This window comes from Rhynchophorus ferrugineus, unplaced genomic scaffold (assembly GCF_030347505.1).
Source record: "Rhynchophorus ferrugineus isolate W39M unplaced genomic scaffold, kcgeb_rfMv2 rfM11, whole genome shotgun sequence".
Classification (NCBI taxonomy): domain Eukaryota; kingdom Metazoa; phylum Arthropoda; class Insecta; order Coleoptera; family Curculionidae; genus Rhynchophorus; species Rhynchophorus ferrugineus.
Genome location: NW_027472590.1, coordinates 31,040,835 through 31,065,116, shown reverse-complemented (window position 1 = coordinate 31,065,116; position 24,282 = coordinate 31,040,835). Strand labels below are relative to the sequence as shown.

General features: G+C 33.9%; 1 protein-coding gene across 2 annotated transcripts in view; it reads left to right on the top strand.

Annotated features, from left to right (window-relative positions):
• Nucleotides 1–24,282, top strand: part of Gycalpha99B (guanylate cyclase 1 soluble subunit alpha 2) — a 204,412-nt gene that overhangs the window by 136,758 nt on the left and 43,372 nt on the right. For both annotated transcript variants that reach the window (XM_076418371.1, XM_076418373.1), the window contains 2 exons: nucleotides 4,668–4,834; nucleotides 7,547–7,690. In XM_076418371.1, the coding sequence (XP_076274486.1) occupies nucleotides 4,668–4,834; nucleotides 7,547–7,690 (311 nt within the window). The remainder of the gene's footprint in view (nucleotides 1–4,667; nucleotides 4,835–7,546; nucleotides 7,691–24,282) is intronic.

The following is a 24,282-nucleotide window of genomic DNA, read 5'->3' as shown; positions in this document are numbered from 1 at the left end:
TGAAAGGGGTCCCAGTCAATGCTGAACTACACGTATTACTCCAGTATGTTCAGTGACATTGACTCACACCAAAACTTATCAAACAAGGCCATAAAATGTAACTAACCTGGATTTTGATCCATAGTTAAAAGAGAAATAAAATTATTGACCTCATGGCCAAGGACCATCACTATTAACGCATCTTACAATATAAAATATATTCTCTTATATTGAATCCAAATAAACTAACATTACTCAACTGAGATGGGGCCTAATGGAAGACAGCAATAAGTTACGGCCAATAAAACACAGTTTTTTCTCCACTATTCTCATTTTCCAAATCCAAAGTCTGCTAAGTTATACTTATGCTAGGATATTGTAACTTCATCCATTCCCTTTTTCTGAGGGGATACCTTCTCATCAATACCCTCGCTGCGGCTTTAAACATTCAATGTGTCATATACTCTTAAAATACCACTCATTATGTACATTGAGATTTGAACTTTTCTCGCTGTTTGTCAGTTTTAGAACGAGTTTCCTTGAAATACACAATCCACAACATGTAACCTAACCACAAATTTTGCTCTTCAAAAACACCTGTTTTTTATTAATTTCTAGAATAAATTCCAATATACTTTAAATAAATGTAAATAAGTAAAAGTAAATTTCAGTATAGGTCAATTGAAAAGTCCCCGGCCTGACACATAGATACTAGAATAAAATCCATATGTTTTTTAGTTGGCCCTAACCCTCAGAAGATGTGTGTATAATTTTGAGAGCAGTCGGATCATTAGTTTGTGAATTATAGCATTTTGAGTAAAACAACTTTTGTTATAGTGTAAATATGGATAAAAATGAATTTCGCGTGTTGATAAAATATCGCTTTTTAAAGAGAAAAAATACAGTTGAAACAAAAACTTGGCTTAATGTCGAGTTTCCGGGCACTGCCCCAGGAAAACCAAGAATCAAGAGTAGGTATGCTGAGTTTAGACATGGTGAAATGAGCACCAAAGACGGTTAATGCAGCGGACGTCCAAAAGAGGTTGTTACCGACGAAAAACATTTTAAAAAAATCCACAAAATGATTTTGAATGACCGTAAATTGAAATTGAATGAAATAGCAGACACTCTAAAGATATCAACTGAACGTGTATATAATATCATTCACAAATATTTGGGTATGAAAAAGCTCTTTGCAAAGTAGGTGCCGCGCGAGGAAGGAGGGGCCATCAACAGACTCTATTACGTAGCTTTATTAGACGGTTTGAAGTACGAAATCGCCGAAAAAAAGAAAGTACTGCTTCACCAAGACAGTGTACCGTGTCACAAGTCAGTGAAAACGATGGCAAAAATCCATGAATTGGACTTTGGTTCTCAGATCTCAAAAGAATGCTCGCTGGAAGAAATTTTCGTCGAATGAAGACGTGATCGTCGAAATAGAATGAAACTAGTAGAACCAAAAATAGTAACTAAAGGTACACGACTGAAACAATCGATACAAACATAACAAAATCAATCGGACCGAAAATAGCGACTGAAAACAGTCGACTGAAACGGTCACTGGCAAAAAGTACTAAAACCAGTCGAACCAAAAATAGCCACTGAAATAGTCGATAGTAAAAAGTAGTCAATTGCTAAAAAGTCACTTTTAGTCGAGAGTTCTCAACGCTAATAAGAACCCTCAGTGTAGCTTTGTATCGCCGTTCGACAAATCGGCTCTTCTTTCCGTTAAATAAAACAATTTTTAAGTAAAATAATAGCTTTTTTTGTTTAAAACCATTTCACATGTTATAACTGGCGCAGTCAGCAGGAATCCTAGGAGGCCATAGGGCGGTTCTGTTTTGAATTCATTCAATTAACCGTAATAAAATTAATTGCAAAAAAAGAACAAGTCAAGTTGACTTTGGATTGGCAACCGTTCCACAGTTACTCGAAGGGTTTTTTGGAGTAGTTGAGTTAAGAGTTCAAGCAAAGGTATCGCAGCTAAAACTGTAATGTCACAAAAGATGGATTGAAGGTTCTCAATGACCCCTAGCCATAAACTTTTCCAAGTAAGGAACATTCAAGTTTTGAAAAACATCCTTAGTCCGTGGATACCCGGCACATGCATCATATTTCGAACTGTTAGGCCACCAGAAAATGCACTGAAGTCGCTGTGAATTAAAATATTCTACTAGAATTTGGTCAGAAGCTTACAGTTCACCAAATGTGGATTGTAGTAGTCCCCATTTGAAAAATCCTTTCATAGAGGAATTCATGGAAATTCGGTAAAACCACCCAATTACCACTAATGCTGTTCTCTGAAAAAACTCTCTTAATGTCTCCTTCATTGGCTTTTGAGTTGGATCAGTTTTAACCCAAAAATCTCAGAATTTCTACAATGACTATAACAATGATCAACGTTCGGAATTTATATGAAAATTAACCTCATTTGACCTTCACTAACATTACCTGTCAGTTAAGTATCAAGCTAGAGAGCGTCACTATCTAAAATCAGCTCTGAAAGATTTTCAATACAAATAATGTTAGCGTTTTATCGCCTTTTAGACTAACAAAGCGCTTTTCATTTTCGGGGGTAACTTTTACGGCAAATATTTACACGTGGTTCGATATATTTATAGTTTCCTTTCGAATATTATGGCGCATAAAATATTTCGACAAAAATACCCACCGGCATAATCTAGTAAAGTGAAAATAACTTTCGACGATGGCGCAATATGTTGCGGAAGCTCGTTCGTTTCAAACAAATATTTCTATTGGATTTTTGAGATTTTTGTATAAAATGTGCAGGCAACGTTTATGGACGGGGCCCCTGTTAATATTACGGTCGAATAAATAGAACATAGGCAATGTAAAACAATACCTTTTTCATATTTCTACATATATATATATATATATATATATATATATATATATATATATATATATATATATATATATATATATATATATGGTTTCGTACTTTATTACGTAATACTAATTTATCAAATTCTTTTTTATGATAACTTATAAATAAATTGTGTTTTAAGAAACAAAAAGTTACGTCAACGATTATTAAAGTTTACAGGGCTGTTAAAGTCGAAACTTTTACACAAAGAGCATAATAAATAGCACAAAAAGTAATAAAACAAATTATCAGCAAACAGGATAAACCCCTTATCCTAATAAAAAGGCAAGATTGGTTTTAATATTTTTTAATGTATAGTTGTTGATGTTTAAGTAACAACAGCGATGAAAAAACATTGTCCATGCGATAAATAAGTTAAGGTAGTAAATATGCTGAAGATTACATGAATACATAAATGAGTTTATAAAAATATGAAGCAGTTGAATGAGTTGAAATGAAACTACGATGGATACTAGATGGAATAGGACATACATAGGACAAATAAAAGGAATTATGTATTATCATAGCTATTGTTTTAAAGATCATTTCAAAAGTGCAATAAATAAGCAAAGAACGATGCAATTTTATTTAAAAGTTCAAGTAAAGATATCATTAACCAGAGTGATATGAGTCCAAACGATACAAAAATAATAATAAAGACTTTGTGGCATAAAATAAAATAAAATAATAATAAATTGGTAGTAGATGTTACAAAAACACAGCTACTGTTTTAAAGATCATTTTAAAAGTGGAATAAATAAGCAAAGCACAATGCAATTTTATTTAAACGTTCAAGTAAAGAGTGAAAGAGTAAAGATATTATTAACCAGAGTGATATGAGTCCAAACGATACAAAAATAATAATAAAAACTTTGTGACATATACACAAAATTAAATTACGAACAAAGCAATTCTTATTTATAGCTCGGTACCAACTGCAATAATAAATAATAAAATAAATTTAAAAAAAAATAAAATAATAAAATAAAATAATAATAAATTGGTAGTAGTTAAAATAATAGTGTAAATAGATAAATAGGTTTAGTTAGGTATTAAGCTAAATTGTGTGTATATAGTAGAATATAAAATACGTGTAGTAGATAGGTTAAATAAAGCTTCTATTTCTGTTTATTTTGTTATTACAATGATTATTATGTACACATTTTGTTTAAAAACGTTTATTTTATATATTGTGTTAAAAATCTAAGTTTAATTATTTTTTACTTTTTGGTGAGCTCCTTATTTACTTTTTTAGTCGGTTCAATTTTTTTGTTAAAAATATTTTATTTTATCAAAATTTACATAATTCCTTAATAGTTACAACTATATGGGAATAACCCGAAATTATACAAAACTTAAATAACACTGCTGCTTAACAATTAAAAAAAAACAAATTCTTTTTAATATTGCTAGCCAAAATTAGGCGGTGCAACATTGGCCAGATTTTGATTTTTTTAAAAAGTGTACCTTTATAAGTACTTCATACAGTTTGTTTTGCCAGAAGTTTTGCCAGAATTATTTAAGTATTCAATGTTCTCTCTTAATCAGCAAATTGCACATTATACGAGATTAATTTGATCGCGATAATTAAATCGCCAGACAACCTCATAAAATTACTATCAAACAAATTGCTCATGGATTCTATTCAATTTTCCTTGTTCCTACTTAACGGCCGGAACCCGTTCGCTCCTTACCACCTACCCCAATTTCCGGCGAAATAGATAAGAAGCGATCGAGCGACCTCTCCATCGCGGAAATCGTTTTCTCTTTTTTTTTTGTTCTAATCGTCTCCGTGTTTCAGGCGAAGCCATCGAAGCCAAAACGCACGACGACGTCACGATGCTCTTCAGCGACATCGTCGGTTTCACGTCGATCTGCTCCACGGCCACCCCGATGATGGTGATTAATATGCTGCAGAACATTTATAACACGTTCGATGTGTTTTGCGGACAACTCGACGTTTACAAGGTAATGCAATCGTACGAGGGTGGTTCAAATATGATGGAGACAAACGCTGTAGATGACGCGCATGTAGGTTTTGAAGGTCGTGGCTTGAGTATGTGATAGCTGGGTCCCTTACGAACAGTGTGGCATAGTCTTCGTTGGAAGGGCATGTTTGACGCACCTGGAACCGGGTAGGGGAATCCTGTTACGGATACCTGGTCGGGAAGGCTGCCTCTGGGCTACCCACTAAACCCCAACCTATCAGCTGATCCAATGACCCTAACTGATACTTCTTACTGTTAGTAAGGAGGGTGCCCGTAACCGGTAACACTGTTAAGAGGCACAAGGGCCAGACAAGGAACCACTAAACCCCACTAAACCCCACCCTATCAGCTGATCCAATGACCCTAACTGATACTTCTTACTGTTAGTAAGGAGGGTGCCCGTAACCGGTAACACTGTTAAGAGGCACAAGGGCCAGGCAAGGAACCACTAAACCCCACTAAACCCCACCCTATCAGCTGATCCAATGACCCTAACTGATACTTCTTACTGTTAGTAAGGAGGGTGCCCGTAACCGGTAACACCGTTAAGAGGCACAAGGGCCAGGCAAGGACGTGGCGTCGTTATCACACCACGTAGCTTGCGGTACATGAGTTAATCGCTCGCCGGAGAAGGTCGAGACAATTAGGAGTTAGAGCACGACGGGGTAGCTCGGTAATACATTTATTGTCCGAGAGACGAAGAGTGGAGAAATATCTCGAATAAACCTCGGATATAAAATCGTGAACTTGGGGCGACGTCTGTTTCTCTATGAATTTGATTGTTCCTGACGAACCATGGGGCATTGATAATTCTCCTGAGAATTTTATTTTGAAACACTTGGAGACGTTCCACCTGGCTAGGGGAGACGTATTTTAGATAGACACTGGAACCGTATAGAACGACTGATCGAACCAGCATCTTGTACAGGAGAGATTTTATAGGTAGAGGAAGCCCGCTGGCTCTGTTGATAAGCGGGAACAGCAAATTAACAATACCTTGACCTTTATGGAGGGACTTTTGAATGTGGGAGTTCCACCTAAATTTGCGATCGAAGACAAGACCGAGATAGGTGGCTTCCTCTGACCATGGGATTTCGGCGTTCTCGATTTTAAGATGCGAAATGCTCGGTGCAAAACGCTTCTTGTGGAAGAAGTTGGCCTGGGTTTTCTGTGGGTTGACCTGCAACCTCCAGAAATGTAACCACTGGACCGTCTCATCGAGTTGTTTTTGGAGTCTGCTTCGGATGTGCGATGCTACTCTTGAAGAAGCAAAGTAAGCAGTGTCGTCTGCGTAAAAAGCAGCCTCAACTTGTGGTCTCCTAGGGATAACTGAAAGAAATATATTAAATAGAGCGGGTACCAATGGGGAGCCTTGTGGAACTCCTGCGTCGATGGTTTTCCGGCTAGAGAGAATATCTTTAATCTTCACCTGGAACGATCGTCCTGACAGAAATGATTTGATAAGAGCTGTTAGGTCATCAGGTAGACCTAATCGGATGCGTTTCGCCACTAAGCCTTCGTGCCAAACCTTGTCAAAGGCTTTGGTTAGGTCCAAGAAGACCGCTCCAAGTCTTTCACGTCGGTTAAAAGCACAGTTGATTTTTGCGGCCAGCCGATGGGCCTGATGAACGGCTGTATGTTTAGCGCGGAACCCGAATTGCTCATCTGGAATGATATTGTTTGTCTTCGTAAAATCAGTGAGAGCATAAAGAATTGCTCTTTCAGCCAGCTTGGAAATGGAACTTAGTAGGCTGATAGGTCTGTAGTCAGAAGGTGATGACTTAGCTCCTTTTTGGGGATAACTGCGATGAATGCATGTTTCCATCTGGATGGAAAGTGTTGCAGCCTCAGAATGGCGTTGATTATATTACTTAGTTCGGCGAGCTGCTTGTAGGGAAGATTTTTTAGTTGGGCTATCGAAATATTATCGAAACCCGGGGCCTTCTTATTCTGAATCTTGCTGATTATTTGAGTGAGTATTTTAGGAGTGACTAGATGGTTTAAAAGATAACTCGGAGGCACTTGCGAACGAACGGAGTTGGAATTCCTAATGATTTCGTCGTTGTCAGCAGCGTTTATATTTGTAGCAGGTGGGAGTTGACGCACCTGCTACGATAATGAGTGAACGTCAAATGCCGACCGCCGTAGCGTAACGTATTGTCATTTGTTTTTTAGTGTGGGAAGGCGTTAAAGAGACGGAATCTTTTCTGTGTGTGCGAAATCAGTTCGGGAGTGGGTACCTGAGTAGGGCTACCGTATTTAAATGGGACAAAGCATTCAATCATGACCGCGAATCCGTCGAGAATGAGCCACATGATCTGGCTGGATGGCTGAGTATGACCAGATGTCTTATGGAATGTTTTCTAAGTTGGCCACTCGCCAATCGGCAAAGTAGATGACGAGGGCCGTGGTTCGAAGCCCACGTTAAAGTATAGGTCCAGTCCAGATAAATCCTCGTTGGAGAATATATAAAAACAAAAAAGAATTCTCTTCACCGATTTTTTTTTCTTTATAGATGTTCTATTTTTCTTGTTTTCCTTCATATATTTGTGATATTACTAATCAATTAATTAAATAAACTCGTCTTTGTGCATTAATTAATTAATTAATGCAAAGAAGGGAGAAAATAAATTATTTGCACCATTGTTATTTCTCTTTAACGTTCAACAAGGTTTATGTTAATTGTTGACAGGTGGAGACAATTGGTGATGCGTACTGTGTGGCGGGTGGTTTACATAAGGACACCAAAACCCACGCTCAACAGATTGCCTGGATGGCCATGCGGATGATTGAGACTTGTGCTTTCCATCAGACTCACCATGGACAACCTATAAGGGTAAGTATTGGGCCTAAAAATTACTTTTAAATGATTTTTCTTAATTTGAGATTTTTTTTTGAGAAATCGGTAAAATGTATTTTATTCAAAACTAGCGACCCGCCCTGGCTTCGCACGGGTGCAATGCTGATACTAAATTAAATACACTACGGAAAAAATATGAACGTTGTATATAAAAACATAGCGGCCCGCTCCGACTTTGCACGGGCATAAAATATATATGCCTATGTCACTCAATGAAAACATGATTAAAATCGATCCAGTATTTTTGGTTCATTCATTACTGCCCTTGGCCTGCACGCATTAAATTTGGAGTAAAACAATTCCTCTTCCCCTATACTTACTATGAAGATTTCCTGCTATCTTTGGAATATCTAAATTCATACAATTTTTATTACATTACACATTTTTAAACGCAAATTTTAAATTTGTAATATCTCCGAAAATATTTGTTTAATTTACATGCTGTAAGGAACCATATTGATCTATATTAATTGCACACTGTATTTAAGGTACTTAATTCGATAAGGATTAATGCCGTATTGCTTAAAATAGCTTCGTAAATAAGCCATTTTCTCACGTAAAAAGTAAACAATAAAAATGGTTAATGTGGGTTATCCCTAAAAGATAAACATATACCATCGCGGACTTTTTTGTAGACCTTTTTATGGTGTACAATACTGTAGTACATTAATTTGACCTAACTCGTAGGGTTAGGCAGCGTTTTTGCTAATTGCTAAATAAGCCTAAAAAATAGGTTAATTTATGACATCACGTTAGAAACCTCTAAAATTAGCAATGTTGCCTTAGTATATTATGCATGTATTATACATATAAACCTTCCTCTTGAATCACTCTATCTACTGAAAAAAACCGCATCAAAATCCATTGCGTAGTTTTAAAGATTTAAGCGCACATAGGGATATAGGGACAGAAAAGGCGACTTTGTTTTATACTATGTAGTGATATTGTCCATTTTTTCCCATCTTTCAAACAATTTACGGATTCCATCTCAAAGAACGATGTATGTTTTGTGGTCATCCACAGATCAAGCCATTTATTGATATCTCCATAAAACGGGAAATGCTGCTCAGACATGTTCATAACAAGCAGTAATGAAAAAGAGTAAGATCTAGAGAATAAGACGCGTGGGGTAGCTCTTCCCATTTTATGTTCTCCAGGTATGTTTTCACTGGTCTCGTAACGTGCGGTCGATCATTGTCAAGCTGAAGGATAACATTGTCGCATCTTTGCTTGTATTCCGTCCGTTTCTCGCACAGTGCTCGACCTAAACACTAGTGAATGAATAATAACGAATTATAAACGTGAATAATAACTTGCCTTAAATATATGGGATTTTTTATTACAGCTGGTTGTCCAGCTAGTACCAAATGGTTTTTTGCTGCTATTGTTTCAGTTTAGGAACATTTGGATCTTGCGGTTGACAAAGTCCCTGGGGTATGACTCGTATTATCGTATTTCAGCTACCTACTGCTGATATAATGGTAAGAAGCTATAATGGTAACTGCTAATATAATGGTAAGAATGGAAGGTATAAGATCAGCGAATTTACATGTTGTAAGGTGCCAAGGGAGAACCTAGAAGGCTGTTCACGTCCCTTATAAGCCATAGCGCGGACTATTTTGGATTAAAATAATTGGAGTGTTGACTTTTAGAGGAATACTTGTAATGCATCTGTGCTCCATGTAATGGAAATATGATTTTATATACACCTTTGCCTTTCGAAATGGCGTGCTGGATTTGGAATGACCACTGGAATGTTTGAGAACCTCTTGGTTCACCGTATTTAAGATAGCATGTATGTTGCAATCACTCCATAACCATACCGTCTTCGCCTCTAAAAATAGACCACCTTCGCATCGCAAATAGACAACTATAAGGGTTTTTCCATGTTCTAAATAGTTAGAGGACACGGTGCGACAATAAAACGCTATCAAATACTCACCTATGATTTCCAAAATAGATCGCCATAAAGCTATAAAAATACAGATAATATATAAATGGTATTTGGGAAAAAAATATTAGACTTTTATAAACACAATTAACAAGTTTACTAATTTACCTCTCTGTCATCCGGAACACCTTCAATCCAACTTTTGTTACCTGATAGCTTCAGCTGCGATACTTTTTCCGAAGAAATACATCGAGCAATTGCGAAAGTATTGCCAATCCAACGTCAATCCATTGGTTCCACAGTTTGAGTACACAGTTTCAAAATACAACAGTGTCATGATCTTTGCGAAATCCTACCGACAGCCCTAGTTATGAAATATAAAATGGTTTAAAACACAAATACTATTAATTTACTTCATAATAATTTATTTTTTTTTAGTAAATTTTACTTTACTGAAAGATGAGGCGACTTGTGATACAAAACGGCACTGAGGGTTTTTATATAGTAGAAAACAGACCAGACCCGTCTAGCTGTTTCTTGTCATATTTTTAGAAAATATATCGGAATCTGTTAATATTAAGAACAGTGTGGAAGTACTCAGTGAGACAGACGATTTAACACGTTCGCTGCCCATCTGGGATCAAATACTTACCCTAGAAACCGACTAGGTTTTTTCTGATTACAACAACAAAATACTCCTAAATAACGTTTTTAACGTGTGGCCAACCTAGATTTTAATATTTTTTGACAAGAATTTCTGTCAAATTGTCCCCTGTTTCTGTCAAATTGTATTGCCAATAGCCGCAAAACGCGCATCGCGTGCCGAATTTAAATGGACAGATAGGAAAATAGATTGTTGATTAGTAGGTATAACTTAATATGCCATAACAATATTATATATATATATATATATATATATATATATATATCTATATATAAATTCTAAACAGCAGAAATGTTAATAATTCAGTATGTTGTTGGATGAAGTGGGTAAGAGTTTATTAGCTGCACAATAGTTGTTGAAGCTATACAATGAGAAGGTGTAACTATTATATATATATATATATATATATATATATATATATATATATATATATATATATATAACAAACAAACAAAACATTTATTCAAGTAAATTGAGAAGTCAATAGAAATAAATGAACGATCATAAATTAATACAAATTTTCACAAAAACTCACAAAATAAATAAAAACCTTATTCAGATAAATCATAAGAAATCACTTAGGACTAATTTTTGTGCAGCCTAAACAGTAACCAGGATATCCAGGACATGTAGTGATAAATAAATAGTGTCTTTTCTTTTTTTTGTAAATAACAATTTTTACATTGTTTTCTTATTACGTTTCCTACTTTCTTCTCCTCTCGCGTTTTCAAAACATGTTCGTTGATAACCGCTCTGGAAGTAGGTTTGGACGGAGCCTCTTTAGAAACTTTTTATGACCGACAAACGAAAGTCGTAAATTGGAGTACGATTGCTTGAATATTTATTGTAAAGTTAGGGCACGTTTCATATCTATTTTTACACTTTTTTAGGACGAGAGGGCCCTGATATCGATATTTGTTCCCGTCATATGCAATTCTGTAATACATATGAATCAAAAAGGAAAATTCGAAACCACACACGTAAATGACACGCCTATAGTCTTCAGATAAATCCAATGCACACTGAACGGACACATTTTGAAATGTAGACCATTTGTCTATGGCTCTGGTGCTTGTAAAAGCTCTGAGCTGGTCTTTCCTACGTAAGTCTCGAGAACGGTTCACGGACGGGTCTCCGAGCGCCTGTTCTGCACCGTCGTGACGCTATTGCGCACTTCGTTCGCTAATTCCCTATTGTGATTCCTCCCCGATCTCTAACTAGCTTTATTATGCGCCAGCATTCGGCTCTTCCTGGCTGCCACCATGGGTATAACTTTCCTCATCGTCAATCACCGTATCGGACCACGCGTTGATCTTAGTGACGGTTTCCTTGTTGACTATTCCCTCTGCGTTCCTTAACTGGTAGATCCCGTCGGCTGTCCGATGCCTGTTTCGGGCCTCTACCCTTTTCCCAATTTCGCATGTCTCCAATATATGCGTCGTGTCTTCTGGACCTGTGCGACACTCGCAGAGTCCATCGGTCTCCTTCAGTTTGAATCTGTGCAGGTAAGCTTGCATATTTCCGTAGCCTATCATCAGTTTTACAGCCTTCCTGCTCAGTCCTGTGTTTCCTCTCCCCACTTGTTGGCAGTATTTGTAATCATTTTACTTCTCCTTCCTTGATTCTATTGATGGTTCTGGTGCTGATCCATCCGTGGTTTTTCAGTTCTATTTCTTCCTTTGCAGTGGCTTCTCTCGCGAGTCTGTCCACGGTTATCATTTCCTTCGTTGTCATTCTCCGGCACCATTTTAGCGATATTTGACTACCGCTTTTCTGCAAATCTAGCAAGGTTGCTTTGATATGCATTATGTCCTTATTCCGTGTGTTTGCGTGCTCGGCCCACCATATAGACATTCTACTGTCCGTTCGAATGGTGATTGGTCCCGGTAGGCTTCTGTCCCGTACCAGTTTTATGGCTTTCTGTACCGCTACGAATTCTGCCGCTCTTTAGCTCGATTCGTCTTTTATTCTAAGACTTATCTGTTCCTGAGCGTTTGTCCCTGTCCGTATCACTATTCCTATGCCTGCTTTTCCTTCCTTGGCACTAGCGTCTGTCCATATCTTGGTGTTTTCGACGCTATTTGTCCGATTTTCCCACGGTTCCTCCCATGGCCATGGCAATTTCTTCGGTTCTAATCCTTTTGGCCCATTGGGGTATCCGTATTTTTCTGCAGCCCACCCCTGGGTCTCGGCTTCCAGGTATAGAGGTGGTATTCCGGCTATTACCTAGAGAGCATCATTCGATGTGGTTCGATAGGCGCCTGTGATTGCTAACAGTGCAGTTCTTTGTGCTGTTGCTAGCGCTGTCCTAGCCCTTCCCATCGAGGCCCTGTATCCCCATATTTCTACACCGTATAATACTGCGGGTTTTATAACCCTGTCGTATATCTGACGCATGACCTCTGGTGCCCTAGGGTTGCTTCTTCTGTGCAGTGTTCCCCAGAGCCGGCTCATCACCTTTTCTGTTTCTTTTTTCAACAGCTGTATGTGTTGTATATACTGCTGTTTTCTGTCGAATGTCACGCCCAGATACTTTATTGTATCTTTAACCTGGATGATGTCTTCACCAAGTTTGACCGTCGGTGACCTGCTGTTTTTCTTGCTCCAAAAACAGCAAGCTTACTGAACTAACACACTGCTAATAACGTTGGAGCGTAATTGGCGTCCAATGAAAGCTATACATTACGCGCTAGCGCGTTATTGGCAACGAACGTGTTAAAGCTGAGAAGACGACCTCGAGCTCGAAATAAAAGGGATCAATATATCAATTATTTTCTTATCGAAACCGAAACCACCACCGGCTCAAGCACACCGAGGGCGCGAATGAAATTTTCATTTACGACGGATTATTTCGACAAATGCCGCGAATGTTTGCCGAAATACTTTCGATATCGTTCCAATTAGGGCGCCTCTCGATGAACCGAGGCGACACTTACAGACTGATTTCCTTTCCGAACAAGAACTATCATTAAATCGTCAAGTTTCACGCGTCGCCCTCCGCTCGACAGTTCGAAATTAATTACAACAGTTATCCGCCGTCTCCGGCTCGAATGTATTCGCTGGAATTTAATGTTCCGAACGATCTGCCGGGAAGACAAATCGTTCCGATCGTGATCGCCATTATTTTTCATATTCGTCGGTCGAGGCGCTCGTTAAAGTGCGGACAATAAAGACGACCGGAACGTCAACCCGAAGGGGATTAGATTTGTCCGAGGCATAAAACCAGAAATATAATTTGGAATGACGGGAACGTCGTGCAAACCGGACCGTCCCTTGAAACACCCAAAAAATATCTGTTCTGTGAAAGCATACAATACTCAGAATGTAATTTTCACGCTTAGCATGTGCGCATTTTCATCATTTAATGGAACTAGTAATGTCTAATGGAAAGTAGACGACAGTCAAAAGCCTATGTATATCCAGACAAAACTCGCGTCCTTTTCTACCACACCTTTCATACCACAGTCTCAGTTTTGTCTTTTTTGTTGTTGTTTTGTTTTGTGTTTAGATTTCATTTTTAGGTTAATATTGTATATACATTTTGTTGAGGTTATATAATTATTTCATAGATAAAATTAGCGGCAGATAATACGAAAATATTGGTATAAGGTATGAATTATTAGTAAAATATGACAACCCTTCATGAATACAAATTGAATGAAGATAAACTTTTGCCATCCTTGAATGGTACCAAAAAAAATCTTAATCTTAATTAAAACTAATCGGGAAAACAGGTGGAAAATTAAATAAAATCAATATTATTATATGAAATGGATAATTAAAATAACCTGAAATAAAGGTAAACGAAAAAATCATTGTGTTATCAACAAATGTTTTTTTAAATTTAGTCCTCAAATTTCTTTATAGAACTATTTGCTTTCCTGTAACCCAAGTATACAAATGTCTCTTATTATATTTTAGTAATACTGGGACAATAACAGCATCAATGACTGTGTGAAAATATGTTGTTGTGTAACTACTGTGAAAAAAATTAGTTTAATTATTCGTATATCGCTCCGCGGTCGAAATATGTAGCCCGATGAAATTAAAAGGCAATAATCAAGCCTATGCAACGATAGTAAAAGAAGCCCTAAAAGTTCCTTAAATGCTGGGAACTCCTTTACCCAGATTAGCAAAGATCGAAAACGAAAGTTATCCTTAAGTTTTTATGAAATATTTTAAACAAAACACCAATTAAAATGCTTAGTTTAATCATTAAAAGTGAACGACTGTCGGTCATAGTTCGTCCGAAGTGTGAGGCGTGTTCAAACTTGTTCGGCAGTATGTTGTTTGGTTTCCGTTCTGTGCTTGTGGAGTGGGAAGTCCTGGCGCGGAATGCGGTGCTGGGCCGCGATTTTATTGCTTCTTGGGGATTATACAAATGTCTCTTATTATATTTTAGTAATACTGGGACAATAACAGCATCAATGACTGTGTGAAAATATGTTGTTGTGTAACTACTGTGAAAAAAGTTAGTTTAATTCTTCGTATATCGCTCCGCGGCCGAAATATGTAGCCCGATGAAATTAAAAGGCGATAATCAAGCCTATGCAACGATAGTAAAACAAGTCCTAATATTTCCTTAAATGCTGGGAACTCCTTTACCCAGATTAGCAAAGATCGAAAACGAAAGTTATCCTTAAGTTTTTATGAAATATTTGAAACAAAACACCAATTAAAATGCTTAGTTTAATCATTAAAAGTGAACGACTGTCGGTCATAGTTCGTCCGAAGTGTGAGGCGTGTTCAAACTTGTTCGGCAGTATGTTGTTTGGTTTCCGTTCTGTGCTTGTGGAGTCGAGACGGAATGCGGTGCTGGGCCGCGATTTTATTGGTTTTTGGGAGTTTATGCTTACACCGATGCATCGACGGTTTGGTGCTTAGTTGAGAATTGTAACGTGTCTTTTCTAATTCGGATTTTTATTTAAATACATCCTGATATGATTTATTTTTCTTTACTTTTATATAACAAAAATAAACATGAATTATTAAGTGAAGCAACATATAGTTATATATTAAAACAAAGAATATATAAGTAAAGGAATTATAAAATTCTTATTTGCATTTAGTGTTTATATTTAAGCAATAACGAAGAAATGCATATTAAAGGAATATTTTTACAATGAACTGCCATTAACAACCTTAGATCTATAAGATAAATAACTAAAATTATTAACAAAAGGGATCGAAGAAGAATTTATTACAGGATTGCACATTTTATTGTATTTATCTTATAATTACACTAATTCTTCTATCTATGTAAATTATGTAGGTAGTGTAATTATATTTTTATCGGATTTGTTTGAAAATGGACGATTGTTTATATACAAATTAATTACTATTGAAACTATTAGGAATTATTCATGAGTTTATTTATTGTTTAAAATCATGTTTACAATAAAAAATTTAACAATATTATTATCTCAATAATATAGAATTACATTAATAGAGAACATATTGTTTTTTTAATATAATTAACAATTTCTTGTTTTTAATAATGCTCATATATCAATTATCTACTAATATAACAAATGAACAAATATGCAACTGCAAATAGAAAAGTATCAACGATATAATTAAAATATTAATAAATATCACAGATTAAATTTAAAAATATCCATAGAAATATCAGTGGCAACTATCCCACTAAATTTTAATTATTTTCATAATTATTCTTTATATATCAAGAATATTTGATCACAATTATCAAATACTGTCACAGTTATATTATAGTTAGTGACATATTAGTCTGATTCCCCATCCCCTTCCGTGTTGAGAGAAAGAGAATTGATTATATCAACAAGTTCTTCCATGTCTACTTGAGAAACAGCATTGCGTCGAGTACGTGGCTTCCTCGCTGGTGCAAATTGTTGATTAGATGAGGAGAATGAATCTTTTTCACTATATCTGATGTATTTCTCTTTATAGCTTAATTTATCCACATTACAAGCCGGCAGTTTCTTCTTACACCTTTTTTTTAATACAGGTTCAATTGAAGCTTCATTTTCTTCTTGTATATGAGGACTATTTTTAAATCTCCTATCCGTAGTTTGTTCACATTCGTTATAACGTCGTTTAACACTAACAATTTTGAAAAGTAAATTTTCTTGAACTGGTATGCTGGAATTATTAGTAACCCCTTTCGATGAAATAATATTTAGCTTTGACAAAACGCACTCCATTTTGATGCTTCCTATCTGCAACTTAAGTAACACTATACTGCTTTATTCTCATTGTCTTCATCCTTAAATATATTTTCAAAAAGGTAGTTAATAGCAGTTCCATTAAGGGTAACAAAACCATAAATAGTAATAAAATAATTAAGGGGCGGGACGGATTGCACGCCTTTTTCATCAATCTAAATTACTCAAATTAATTATGAAGGAAAGAATACTGATTGACGTTTGGTTGGCAATAGTTCCACAGTTGCTTTAGTATTTGTTTGAGGAATAACGAACACTTTATTTTTTAGTATTTAGAAATGCATATTAAGAGAAGGTTATTACAAAAAACTACTGACAAGTTAAGATCTATAAAGTAAATAACTAAAATTATCAACAAAAGGATCAAAGAAGGAATTGTCAAAAAGTTGAGCATTTTATTGCATTTACCGCCAAATGCCTTAATATTTATCAATGGTTTTAGACATTTACCACTTAATAATTCATAATAATGGTAATAATTCATAATAGCTTGTGTTCTATCTATCCTAATTCTGTAGGTAGTTTAATTATTTTCTTGTCAGGCTTGGCTGGAAAAAGTATAATTAATTTATTTATCTAAATCCTTAAATAAAATCGCCGTAGTGAAATTTATCAAGCAAGCCGTGATAGTTATGGCGTCGAGAGCACTGTTCCCTCTTGTGTTGATCATAATACAAGTTCATTATACTAAATATTCTATTTGTTTAAGATTATAGACAGTTTTAAAATTAGTTTTCACTTTGCAAAACAATAAATCAACAGATTATTTTTTAATATATTCTTTTACAATTGCATCATGTCAAATTGCATTAATTAAATTACTGTTGGAACCTCGTCAGTCAACAATATAAACATGTATTCTGTTAACAACTAACGCATAATTAAAGACAATCTTGTCTGAAGCATTTGTTGTACAAATATAATATAATGGTTTATTTGAATATGATAGACGATATAGCAGAATATAATAGATGTTAGTATAAATACAAATGAATTACAATTGACACTATTAAAAATTATTGTTGAGTTTATTTATGCAAATACAAATCATATTTCTAATAACAAATTTAACAATATAATTGAAATACATAAATGTACGAGTTGGATTAATAGAGAACACAACTGCAAATAGAAGAGTATCATTGATATAGTTAAAATATTAATAAATATCACAGATTAAATTTAAAAAATATTCATAGAAATATAAATAGCAACTATCCCTCTATATTTTAATTGTTTTCATAATTCTTTTTTATATGTCAAGAATATTTCATCACACTTATCATATATTGTCACAGGTATATTATAGTACAGTAACATATTAGTCTGATTCCCCATCCATTTCCGTATTGAGAGAAAGAGAATTGATTATATCAACAAGTTCTTCCATGTCTGGTTGAGAAACGGCATTGCGTCGAGTACGTGGCTTCCTCGCTGGTGCAAATTGTTGATTAGATGAGGAGAATGAATCTTTTTCACTACATCTGATGTATTTCTCTTTGTAGCTTAATTTATCCACATTACAAGCCGGAAGTTTCTTCCTACACCTTTTCTTTAATACAGGTTCAATTGAAGCTTCATTTTCTTCTTGTATATGAGGACTATTTTTAAATCTCCTATCCGTAGTTTGTTCACATTCGTTATAACGTCGTTTAACACTAACAATTTTGAAAAGTAAATTTTCTTGAACTGGTATGCTGGAATTATTAGTAACCCCTTTCGATGAAATAATATTTAGCTTTGACAAAACGCACTCCATTTTGATGCTTCCTATCTGCAACTTAAGTAACACTATACTGCTTTATTCTCAGTGTCTTCATCCTTAAATATATTTTCAAAAAGGTAGTTAATAGCTGTTCCATTAAGGGTACTAAAACCATAAATAGTAATAAAATAATTAAGGGGCGGGACGGATTACACGCCTTTTTCATCAATCTAAATTACTCAAATTAATTATGAAGGAAAGAATACTGATTGACGTTTGGTTGGCAATAGTTCCACAGTTGCTTTAGCATTTGTTTGAGGAATAACGAACACTTTATTTTTTAGTATTTAGAAATGCGTATTAAGAGAAGGTTATTACAAAAAACTACTGACAAGTTTAAATCTATAAAGTAAATAACTAAAATTATCAACAAAAGGATCAAATAAGGAATTGTCAAAAAGTTGAGCATTTTATTGCATTTACCGCCAAATGCCTTAATATTTATCAATGGTTTTAGACATTTACCACTTAATAATTCATAATAATGGTAATAATTCATAATAGCTTGTGTTCTATCTATCCTAATTCTGTAGGTAGTTTAATTATTTTCTTGTCAGGCTTGGCTGAAAAAAGTATAATTCATTTATCTAAATTCTTAAATAAAATCGTCGTGATGAAATTTATCAAGCAAGCCATGATAGTTTTGGCGTCGAGAGCACTGTTCCCTCTTGTGTTGATCATAATACAAGTTCATTATACTAAATATTCTATTTGTTTAAGATTATATACAGTTTTAAAATTAGTTTTCACTTTGCAAAACAATAAATCAACAGATTATTTTTTAATATATTCTTTTACAATTGCATCATGTCAAATTGCATTAATTAAATTACTGTTGGAACCTCGTCAATCAACAAAATAAGCATGTATTCTGTTAACAACTAACGCATAATTAAAGACAATCTTGTCTGAAGCATTTGTTGTACAAATATAATATAATGGTTTATTTGAATATGATAGACGATATAGCAGAATATAATAGATGTTAGTATAAATACAAATGAATTACAATTGACACTATTAAAAATTATTGTTGAGTTTATTTATGCAAATACAAATCATATTTCTATTAACAAATTTAACAATATAATTGAAATACATAAATGTACGAGTTGGATTAGTAGAGAACACAACTGCAAATAGAAGAGTATCATTGATATAGTTTACTATATAGAGTATCATTGATATAGTTATAGAAATATTAATAAATATCACAGATTAAATTTAAAATATGTTTGTAGAAATATAAATAGCAACTATCCCTCTATATTTTAATTGTTTTCATAATTCTTTTTTATATGTCAAGAATATTTCATCACACTTATCATATATTGTCACAGGTATATTATAGTACAGTAACATATTAGTCTGATTCCCCATCCATTTCCGTGTTGAGAGAAAGAGAATTGATTATATCAACAAGTTCTTCCATATCTAGTTGAGAAACGGCATTGCGTCGAGTACGTGGCTTCCTCGCTGGTGCAAATTGTTGATTAGATGAGGAGAATGAATCTTTTTCACTATATCTGATGTATTTCTCTTTGTAGCTTAATTTATCCACATTACAAGCCGGAAGTTTCTTCCTACACCTTTTCTTTAATACAGGTTCAATTGAAGCTTCATTTTCTTCTTGTATATGAGGACTATTTTTAAATCTCCTATCCGTAGTTTGTTCACATTCGTTATAACGTCGTTTAACACTAACAGTTTTGAAAAGTGACTTTTCTTGAAATGGTATGCTGGACTTATTAGTAACCCCTTTCGATGAAATAATATTTAGCCTTAACAAAACGCACTCCATTTTGATGCTTCCTATTTGCAACTTAAGTAAGACTATACTACTTTATTCTCAGTGTCTCCATCCTTAAATATATTTTCAAAAAAGTAGTTAATGGCAGTTCCATTAGGGGTAATAAAACCATAAAGAGTAATAAAATAATTAAGGGGCGGGACGGATTGCACGCCTTTTTCATCAATCTAAATTACTCAAATTAATTATGAAGGAAAGAATACTGATTGACGTTTGGTTGGCAATAGTTCCGTAGTTGCTTTAGTATTTCTTTGAGGAATAACGAACACTTTATTTTTTAGTATTTAGAAATGTATATTAATGGGAGTTTATTACAAAAAATTACTGACAAGTTTAGATCTATAAAGTAAATAACTAAAATTATCAACAAAAGGATCAAAGAACGAATTGTCAAAGAGTTGCGCATTTTATTGCATTTACCATTTGGCGGTTTACCTTAATATTTATTAACGGTTTTAAGCATTTACCACTTAGCTGGTAATAATTCATATATATACTAATTATGTAGGTAGTTTAATTATTTTCTTGTCCGGCTTGGCTGAAAAAAGTATAATTCATTTATCTAAATTCTTAAATAAAATCGTCGTGATGAAATTTATCAAGCAAGCCATGATAGTTTTGGCGTCGAGAGCACTGTTCCCTCTTGTGTTGATCATAATACAAGTTCATTATACCAAATATTCTATTTGTTTAAGATTATATACAGTTTTAAAATTAATTTTCACCTCGCAAAACAATAAATCAACAGGTTATTTTTTAATATATTCTTTTACAATTGCATCATGTCAAATTGCATTAATTAAATTACTGTTGGAACCTCGTCAGTCAACAATATAAACATGTATTCTGTTAACAACTAACGCATAATTAAAGACAATCTTGTCTGAAGCATTTGTTGTACAAATATAATATAATGGTTTATTTGAATATGATAGACGATATAGCAGAATATAATAGATGTTAGTATAAATACAAATGAATTACAATTGACACTATTAAAAATTATTGTTGAGTTTATTTATGCAAATACAAATCATATTTCTATTAACACATTTAACAATATAATTGAAATACATAAATGTACGAGTTGGACTAATAGAGAACACAACTGCAAATAGAAGAGTATCATTGATATAGTTTATTATATAGACTATCATTGATATAGTTATAGAAATATTAATAAATATCACAGATTAAATTTAAAAAATGTTTGTAGAAATATAAATAGCAACTATCGCTCTATATTTTAATTGTTTTCATAATTCTTTTTTATATGTCAAGAATATTTCATCACACTTATCATATATTGTCACAGGTATATTATAGTACAGTAACATATTAGTCTGATTCCCCATCCATTTCCGTTTTGAGAGAAAGAGAATTGATTATATCAACAAGTTCTTCCATATCTAGTTGAGAAACGGCATTACGTCGAGTACGTGGCTTCCTCGCTGGTGCAAATTGTTTATTAGATGAGGAGAATGAATCTTTTTCACTATATCTGATGTATTTCTCTTTATAGCTTAATTTCTCCTCATTACAAGCCGGTAGTTTCTTTTTACACCTTTTCTTTAATACAGGTTCAATTGAAGCTCCATTTTCTTCTTGTATATGAGGACTATTTTTAAAGCTCCTATCCGTAGTTTGTTCACATTCGTTATAACGTCGTTTAACACTAACAGTTTTGAAAAGTAACTTTTCTTGAACTGGTATGCTGGAATTATTAGTAACCCCTTTCGATGAAATAATATTGAGCCCTGACAAAACGCACTCCATTTTGATGCTTTAATTTGTTCCTTTCTGCAACGTAAGTAACACTATACTACTCTATTCTCAGTCGCTTCATCCCTAAATATATTTTCAGAAAAGCATTTTATAGCAGCTTAATTATGGGTAATACAACCATAAATAGTAATAAAATAATTAAGGGGCGAGACGGATTGCACGCCTTTTTCATCAATCTAAATTACTCAAATTAGTTATGAAGGAAAGAATACTGATTGACGTTTGGCTGGCAATAGTTCCGCAGTTGCTTTAGTATTTGTTTGAGGAATAACGAACACATTATTTTTTAGTATTTAGAAATGCATATTAAGGGAAGTTTATTACAAAAAACTACTGACAAATTTAGATCTATAAAGTAAATAACTAAAATTATCAACGAAAGGATCAGACAAGGAATTGTCAAAAAGGTGAGCATTTTATTACATTTACCGCCAAATGCCTTAATATTTATCAACGGTTTTAAACATTTACCGCTTAGCTGGTAATAATTCATAATAGCTTGTGTTCTATATATCCTAATTATGTAGGTAGTTTAATTATTTTCTTGTCAGGCTTGGCTGGAAAAACTATAATTCATTTATCTAAATTCTTAAATAAAATCGTCGTGATGAAATTTATCAAGCAAGCCATGATAGTTTTGGCGTCGAGAGCACTGTTCCCTCTTGTGTTGATCATAATACAAGTTCATTATACTAAATATTCTATTTGTTTAAGATTATATACAGTTTTAAAATTAGTTTTCACTTTGCAAAACAATAAATCAACAGATTATTTTTTAATATATTGTTTTACAATTGCATCATGTCAAATTGCATTAATTAAATTACTGTTGGAACCTCGTCAGTCAACAAAATAAACATATATTCTGTAAACAACTAACGCATAATTAAAGACAATCTTGTCTCAAGCATTTGTTGTACAAATATAATATAAAGGTTTATTTGAAAATGATAGACGATATAGCAGAATATAATAGATGTTAGTATAAATACAAATGAATTACAATTGACACTATTAAAAATTATTGTTGAGTTTATTTATGCAAATACAAATCATATTTCTATTAACACATTTAACAATATAATTGAAATACATAAATGTACGAGTTGGACTAATAGAGAACACAACTGCAAATAGAAGAGTATCATTGATATAGTTTATTATATAGACTATCATTGATATAGTTATAGAAATATTAATAAATATCACAGATTAAATTTAAAAAATGTTTGTAGAAATATAAATAGCAACTATCGCTCTATATTTTAATTGTTTTCATAATTCTTTTTTATATGTCAAGAATATTTCATCACACTTATCATATATTGTCACAGGTATATTATAGTACAGTAACATATTAGTCTGATTCCCCATCCATTTCCGTTTTGAGAGAAAGAGAATTGATTATATCGACAAGTTCTTCCATGTCTAGTTGAGAAACGGCATTACGTCGAGTACGTGGCTTCCTCGCTGGTGCAAATTGTTGATTAGATGAGGAGAATGAATCTTTTTCACTATATCTAATGTATTTCTCTTTAAAGCTTAACTTCTCCACATTACAAGCCGGTAGTTTCTTCTTACACCTTTTTTTTAATACAGGTTCAATTGAAGCTTCATTTTCTTCTTGTATATGAGGACTATTTTTAAAGCTCCTATCCGTAGTTTGTTCACATTCGTTATAACGTCGTTTAACACTAACAATTTTGAAAAGTAACTTTTCTTGAACTGGTATGCTGGAATTATTAGTAACCCCTTTCGACGAAATAATATTTAGCTTTGACAAAACGCACTCCATTTTGATGCTTACTATCTGCAACTTAAGTAACACTATACTGCTTTATTCTCAGTGTCTTCATCCTTAAATATATTTTCAAAAAGGTAGTTAATAGCAGTTCCATTAAGGGTAATAAAACCATAAAGAGTAATAAAATAATTAAGGGGCGGGACGGATTGCACGCCTTTTTCATCAATCTAAATTACTCAAATTAGTTATGAAGGAAAGAATACTGATTGACGTTTGTTTGGCAATAGTCTCGCAGTTGCTTTAATATTTATGTTTGAGCAAAGCTAACACAAATAGGTGCTTTATATTTTACTATATAGAAATATATATTAAAGGAAGATTATATCGGGGTTGTTACATTTTATTGCGTTTACATCCAAACACCTTAATATTTATCAACGGTTTTAAACATTTACCACTCTGCTGGTAATAATTGATAAAATATTGTATTTGCCCTAAATCTTCTATCTATGCAAATTATGTAGGTAGTTTAATTTTATTCTTGTCAGACTTGTTTGAAAAAAGTATAACTAGTTTACCTAAATTTATAAATAAAATCGTTATGATAAAATTTGTCAAGCCAGTCAGGATAGTTATGGCGTCGAGAGCACTGTTACCCCTTGTGTTGATAAATATACAAGTTCATTCTTCAAAATATTCTACTTGT